Source organism: Haliotis rubra, unplaced genomic scaffold, assembly GCF_003918875.1.
Source record: "Haliotis rubra isolate DU_JTF1 unplaced genomic scaffold, ASM391887v1 Scf4, whole genome shotgun sequence".
Classification (NCBI taxonomy): Eukaryota; Metazoa; Mollusca; class Gastropoda; order Lepetellida; family Haliotidae; genus Haliotis; species Haliotis rubra.
The window spans coordinates 6,724,285-6,732,021 of NW_025767079.1; the positions used below are offsets into that span (position 1 = coordinate 6,724,285).

The 7,737-nt window shown below is 38.5% G+C and overlaps 1 protein-coding gene across 1 annotated transcript; it reads left to right on the forward strand.

Moving 5' to 3' along the window:
- Window positions 1-337: 337 nt before the first annotated feature.
- Window positions 338-6,233, forward strand: LOC124287153 (solute carrier family 22 member 5-like). Its single transcript, XM_046723636.1, has 8 exons — window positions 338-482; window positions 1,320-1,346; window positions 2,070-2,292; window positions 2,531-2,665; window positions 3,085-3,167; window positions 4,268-4,388; window positions 5,320-5,392; window positions 5,667-6,233. The coding sequence occupies exons 1-8, from the start codon at window positions 338-340 to the stop codon at window positions 6,075-6,077; spliced, it is 1,218 nt and encodes a 405-aa protein (XP_046579592.1). The 3' UTR covers window positions 6,078-6,233.
- The last annotated feature ends 1,504 nt before the right edge of the window (window positions 6,234-7,737 follow it).

Below are 7,737 nucleotides of genomic sequence, written 5' to 3' on the forward strand. Positions count from 1 at the left end.
ACCAACAAAAAAGACCAACTTTAGTTTAGATACATTCCAGGCCTACCTCGAATGTTACCAATATTTTCCTGCATTAATACTAAAATATTATTACCAATGTTCTACCTTCAATTCCAAGACATAGTACTAATGCTGACAACTGTTCCATATACTACTAACAATACCAGTATGGTGTGACTAATATTCCTGATTCCGACGTCATAGTCAACATGTGTTCATGACTCACTATCATTTAGAGATTATGGCTTATCTGTTCAACACACTTATGTATTTCAGGGTCAGCTAAAGAAGAACCGTACCACCAATCTGCCGCACTCCTATTCCTCCGTCTTTTACGATGCATCTTGAGAGTCTCATCGAAGAGCTGGGCAGTTTCGGTCCCTACCAGAGATGCATCCACTGTATTCTTGTGGTGTGCAGAGCACTTAGCGTCCCACCTATGATGATGATGGCCTTTGCAGGTGTTGAACCCGATTGGTGGTGTGAGTCACATGATCAGGATGACGCCGCCATTTTTACAAATGGAAGCTACCAAAATTGACAGTGGAATGAGACTTGTCAGAGAATATTTGAGTCGAAAACGGTAACCATTGTATCTGAGGTAAGTCATATTGTGTCATATTCGGTATTTAAAAATCCCTACATGGCTAAAGGTTGGTAAAAATGCATCCAACATAATAGAGGCATGGGTGATCCGTTCGTCTGCGACGTAGCTATTGGCTGAGTTGAATTCGGCTAATCTTAGATCAGGTCGGATAAGAAGCCTTGGTTTGTTGTCATCATTTTGTTCTCGTTGGTTTCAGGGTTTCATTAACTGCTTCAAACGACTAACACCCCTGAAGGTCCCGGTTATAATTGGTCTTCAGCAACCCATGCTTGTAAGAGCCGACTAGCGGGATCGGTTGGTCAGGCTAGCTGACTTGGTTGACACATGTTATCGTATCCCAATTGCGTAGATCGATGCTCATGCTGTTGATCACAGGATTGTCTGGTCCAGACTCGAGTATGTACAGACAGCCGCCATATATCTGGAATATTGCTGCGCGCGACGTTAACAATCAACAATCAAAATCAAAGAACTAACATCAGGGGTATTTCCTCTCACAGTCAGCCGACCTGCAGTGATATACCTTACCTTAATTCAGTCACTCACTTCAATAATATCGATATAGTAGTGCAGTATCTTGAGCAGTGGAGTTCACTCGTTTCGTTTTGATACAAACTGCTTTTGTAAGGTGTAAAGAAGACCAACACTTAACTGGTCTGAAACATTATATATATTATATTTTGCCTGTATATATAACGTTTGGTAATTTCAGTGGAACCTCGTGTGCAGCAAGAGATGGGTCAGTAACACCATCATATCCATGCAAATGGTGGGTGTTCTTTTCGGCAGCATAATTGCAGGCTACTGCGCTGACAGATACGGACGGAAGAAGGTTGTCTACGGCGGACTGCTCTTGAGCACCATCAGCAACCTCACAGCTTCATTCTCTGTGTCATGGATCATGTTTGCTGTGATCCGAGTCATCATCGGCCTGGCAGTAGGATTAATATTGTCCTGTTGCTTCTTGTACCGACTGGAATATGTGGGGAAAAAATGGCGAGGGGCGTGCACTACGATTCCATCCTGGTCCCTCGGCGTGGTGCTATTTGCTATTTTATGTTGGTTCGTCCGGAACTGGAAATGGCTACATCTAACTATCGTAGCATTCAACATTCTCTTGCTGCTGACTTGGTTGTAAGTGAATTATTATGTACACAAATACATTTTTTAAAATGGCAAAAATGTTTACACATTTTCGCCTTACATTAAAATGTCTATGAAGAATATTAACTGAAAATGCAAAACGAATCCTGATTTTAAAACCAAATCATGAAATAACCTTAATACTACACCCAAATGTACCATTCTCTTTCTCATATGGGGCATCTGTATTGTTTTCAACAAGAAAGATGGACATGGGCGTTCAATGTCGAGAATGTTCTAGTCAGTATGTGAGTGTCAATTGCTACTTGGTGTAACAATTCATTATGACGTTCAACATTTACTGCTACTGTGATGCCAGAATCGATCCGCTGGCTAGCTGTAAAAGGACATCTTGAGGAGGCGAGGCGCATCGTCACCAGGATTGCCAAATTCAACAAGAAGCCTGTTCCAGACATGTCCATCTTGGAGCTGATCGCCGAGGAGGAGAGGGCGGAGAGGAACAAAGCTAAATCCTACTCCTATATAGATCTGGTCAGAACCAGGACGCTGAGGTCGAGAACTCTGATAACAAGCTTTCTTTGGTACATACTTTGCACATTTTGAATTCCTTAGACAGATATATCTGCATTGTGGAAGAAAATATCAACTAAATTGCAAGTTCCATCTTCGGGACCATCATCATCATCATCATCATCATCATCATCATCATCATTACCAACAAAGATTCAACATCTCTACTTGCAATAATTATCACCAGTGTTGTCATGAGCAACACCATGCCACTCATCTGCTTTCATCTCCACATGAATGTTGTTTCAGGATATCTATATCCATTGTGTACTATGTCATAACATTTGGTGTAAGGAACCTGTCAGGCGACTTCTATCTTAACCTGATGATCATGGCACTACTGGAGGTTCCAATGTCTTTCGTGGAACTTTTCACGGTGTCAGTGTAAGGATTTATGCAACTTTAAGTAGTTATTCAGCATAAATGTGAACGTACTGTGTATCTGTGTCTGCTGGTACTACTGCCAAATAAAGCCGATGTTATAACACAGGCCCTCAGAAATGCCATTTCACAGTGTAACATTACAAAACCAGTAACATAAAGTTTCAAGAATAAGGGAGAATTCATATCTATTCCAATGTTTAGTTCTTGCATTATTCTCTACAGTTTTTGTGTTTGTGGAAAAGGCGTTGTACGTTGGGCTTCATTTGACTTATGTTAATTTGTTGTATTAATTCATAACAAATGGATATGCTTATTTTATGGTTAGCTATGAGTGTCAAAATGGTATTCATATTACAATGTCTGTAAACTTCTCACATGCACATGTTTACTGTTAAAACTCGGGTCTTATGATCACACAGGTTCAGTCGGCGTTGGGCGTGCGCTATACTGCTCTCGTTCTCAGCTGTTGCATGTATTGGTGTTTCCATAGTAACAAAGCTGGGTGAGTATGCTTGTCTGTGTCGATTCTGCTTTGGGACAATTGGTCAAACTGATGTGAAACTAGAACATGTGGGAAATAAAGCAGATGTGGGATAATTCTCCCCAGCAGGACATTCGTTGTAAACATGTACAAGGAAGGGAAGAGGTATGTTTCAACATTAATGAGAATGGTGTTGTTTGTTTCAAGAAAGTTTTGAAGAGGTCATTATGCGACGATGTCGCATTGGCCACACTAGATATACTCACGTATATTTACTGAAAGGCGAAGATCCTCCGTTTTGCATCCCTTGTGATGAAAGAATCACAGTCAAGCATGTCCTGCTTGACTGTGTTGAATATTCCATCACAAGGGATAAGTATTTCAATGCCAAAACATTGAAGGATCTTTTTATAATGTTAATTATCATTTAATAGTTGAATTTTTAAAAGATTTAGATTTGTTGACTGATCTGTAAATAGCTGAATATTTTATTGTTGGTAGTTTAGATTAGTAACTGAGATTGTTAGTGGCTGTACCCTCAAAGGGGGTTGAAGTAGCGTAAAATTATTGTCCTCCTGAGAGGGTACGTAAGTCCCAAAACTTTCAAAGTAAAATGTAAATTTACCATATTTTAAACGTAGTATCTTCGTTCTTTTAACTGCCGGCTAAATTTTCCTACAATCGACAGCGGCTGAAGGGATGGTGTAAATCCAACTAGGATCCATGCAGGTAGCAAAAGTACTGTAAGTCCCCATGGTCCCTAGTTTGGTGATCTACCTTCAGTTGTTGGCGATCTATAGCCAGTTTTTATATAGTATTGTCCAAATGGTGCTATTAGTTTTAATTTTCCACTCTAGTTTTAATTGTAATTGTGATATTCTAGTTGTTTTACTGTCCTTCGTCGACAGGTGTTTCTAATATACATCTATTCAATTTCAATGTCACATATGTTCCCGTCACGATATGGCTGAACTATTGCCAATGTGACGTTAAATAATAATAATAACTCACTGTTTCAAGAAAGTGTAAATGGCCGTGCTTCAACCAGACATGAATAATATTAGTTTTGGCATCTTTATAATATCATTCACCATTTCCTGTAACACTGTACTTTTTTACAGCTCCTGCAGACATCAAAGTGCCCTTAGAAAATGGATTTGCAATCTCCGGCAAATTATCCACCGTCAGTGCATGGGCATTGATTGAGACGTTGTCTAGTGAACAGTACCCAACCGTGGTCAGGTGAGTGAGAATAGCCATACTGAGTGTAGATTGTAGTGCTGAAGTGACTAGTAATAGAAAATGGTATTCAAACCCTCCAGACGCGGATTCTGGCTAGAGTAAAACGAATACAACACGACACAGAAAAAATTGCTCATTAATCTGCATGGCCACTCGTGCTCCAAATGCATCCGTAGAGTTCAGTAATCTAATATCTAAACTAATGTCATGTAATTGTACAGAGTATAAAGAACAATCCTAATAAAATGTTCAGCCAGTGTCTTCCAGTGTGCCCTTCGGTATGTCTTTATCGCATCTGTATGCTCGCTGAGTGACTGGTACAATATCAAGGGATTTCCTAGGAGTATTTATACTTTGCTTGTACTCAATAACTTTTATTTCTGACCATGTTTCTTTTATGAATTGAGTATTTGTCATGTTTTTGTGATAAATACTTTTGTCATATGTTTGATTTCAGTTAAAAATCAAACGTAAGCAGTATTATATCGAACTTGAAAAGGTACTGGCACTAAGTACATGCTTTTAAAGACAATTTATACCGCGTTCAAAAACAATACAGTATAATACACAACTGCCACAAATGTATATCTTTGACATCTTATCTTTTGAAACCAAAATATTTAGATTTTCGGCACAGATTTACAAAAAATTCATGTCGTCATTGAAGTTTTGAAAACATTACCAATTCACTGATTTCTATTTACAAACTGTTGCAGAAGTGAGTGATGTTGAAATACACATAACCAGATCATTTTCATTTTCACTGATATAAAAAACAAACTCGTTGTACTTTCGTTTGTCCCTTAGTATGTTTTTGGATATTGGTTTGCCTTATATTAATGAAAGTGATATAATTAGTGATCTTATTCCTTGCAATGGAGTTTACAGTTGAGGACTAGTATTTGTTTATTGACTGCCTGACCTTTTCCAGGAACTTGGCATATGCTGCTCAAAACACAGCTGCAAGATCTGGAGGGATCGTGGCAGCTCAGATATTCTCTTTGGTAAAACAATTAAAGTCTTTAGGTGTAATCATTCCACAAACAACAACGTTTTATCCTTGACACGTTAGGGGACTACAATTTTTTTTAAATTCCTCTTTGTTAGGCTTAACTATGATTTAAGTGGATGATGATCAAATAAAAGAAGACATCATAGCTTAATTTGGAAAATATGACAAGAAAATGTGAATATATTTCAGGCATTCTATTTCATTAGATTACTGTGAGCAGTGCAAAAGCCTGCAACCACTTGAGCAAATTGTTATTCCTCTGCCAGGATTCCAAGGACGATCTGATGCCACCTTTCCTCGCCATGGGAATCTTGATGTCTTTTACGGCATTGTCATGCTTTGGTCTTGAAGAGACGAGCGAAAAGGCATTAGAGGACACAATGAAGAAATATACAAGAGAGGGCGTGAATGAAGAGGTTGAAGGAAGTCTTCCTCTGAACGATATTACTCTGACAATGAATGACAGTGGTGGGGCGAAGGGAGACATCGCAGAAATGGACGAATATTGTACCTACTATGCAAAATCATGTGGTGGTGGTACTGAAGAAAGAGGAAGTATTTGCCAGTCAAAGGTGAAGACAATTGTGGGATTGGTTGATAACAGTAAACCAGAGAAGAATGAAGGGGAGGAACAAAGGAGCAGTAACACGTTCCTCAAGTCAGAACATGACATATAGGTCCGGCGTGTGTACAGTACAACCGACCTTGGTGGTGACAAACAAATACATAATATTGTCATATGACGATCATAACGATAAATGGTCAAATATTAAACACTTGATTGTAATCATTGTCAACAGCAGGCGTCTTTCAGTCAGTAAGTTAACATTTGTGGTTATCTTTTCAAATTATGTAAATAACTTGCTGGTTCGCATATTAAAACAATGATCAGACTGTTTGAAAGTTTCTTGTTTGTTGACTTTATCAATAGTGCATACACGGTCTTACTTGTACTGGATACCAGCCAGGTATCCACGAGGCACCAAACAACAAACATTCAAGTCAGAACACCAAAGCAGGGTCCTGGAAGATTATAAACACATGCCTACGCTATATTTGTGAATAGATAGGTGAGTAATGCTGAATCAGCAACAATGTAGCTATCCGCTTCTTGAAAGCAAATACAGTTTTCTATGCAAAGGATCATAGAATAAAAGTGCTGAGAACGATCACTAAAACAATAAACTCTAAGCTTCATCACAAAGTTAATTTCTTTCCAGTGTACTAAAACGAAGTGGTTGAGAAACTTCATTGAAAGTTCAGAAATGGTTTGAACAGTAAAGAACAATGAAGTAACTGTGCATATCCACACATTACTAAGAGGTGGTTGCCAGTCAGATGGCTATGAAAAAGGCATACATTTAGGCGATTCTCTGTCTTCAATACATAAAACTGGTATAATGACAGTGTCAAGTGGAACGCCTGCTAATCGTAACTAATTTGTCCTCACGACTCAGATCAGTAAAGGCGTAATACCCAATTAAGACCATTAAGTACTTGTCCAAGATATTTTTATGGATTAAACTTCTTTTTTAATTTCTCTCACGACGTTTCGAGACCATTCCAGGTCCCTTCATCAGGTGAAAAAAGAAGTTTAATCCATAAAAATATCTTGGACATCAATGTACAACTTCTAAATGCCACTGAAAGACATTAAGTATTTGGTTATTGCACTTTTTCTGTTACGAATTTCTAACATATCCCAAAACAGCAGCTTTCAAACGTGCTAGAATTTTCCATCAAGAATTTCCCACTGGAAAGCCAGCAAAAGAGGATGTCCATACGGACAAATTCAAACACCAATTCAAACTGTAAGTTATATAAGGATGGTCACTTTTACTGTTCTTATAATTGCCTGAAGGCATGATAAACAATCTCGAAAAATAATGAATCTGGGACGACAACCAGTTAACTGAAATGACAAAGTATGATAAGACGGAACAGCTGCTGCTGAAACTGTATCACCTTTCTTCTATTTAACGGTGTAAATGATTGTATGATCATGGCTTGTTGATATGACAGGTAGTTGGTAAAAATCGAACTTGACATCAGGTTGCATTAACCATTGCAATTCAGGCAGTTTGAAACCAGCAATTACAGAAATAGTTCCTTCTCATACAGCGTCTGATGAGGAGGATTAACACAGCGTTGTAGGTAAGAAAGGAAGAAGTAGATTTGGGTCTTAGTAACAATTTGCAGTGCCAGTTTAAGCATTCTGATATGAAGACAAGGCTCATTAGCTTAAACGCGTGGCGAACTTGGAAGACAGCCGTTATATATTAAGATATACAAACGTATGATAGCTTTCTGGCATAAGTTGAATCTTCCAAATGATGC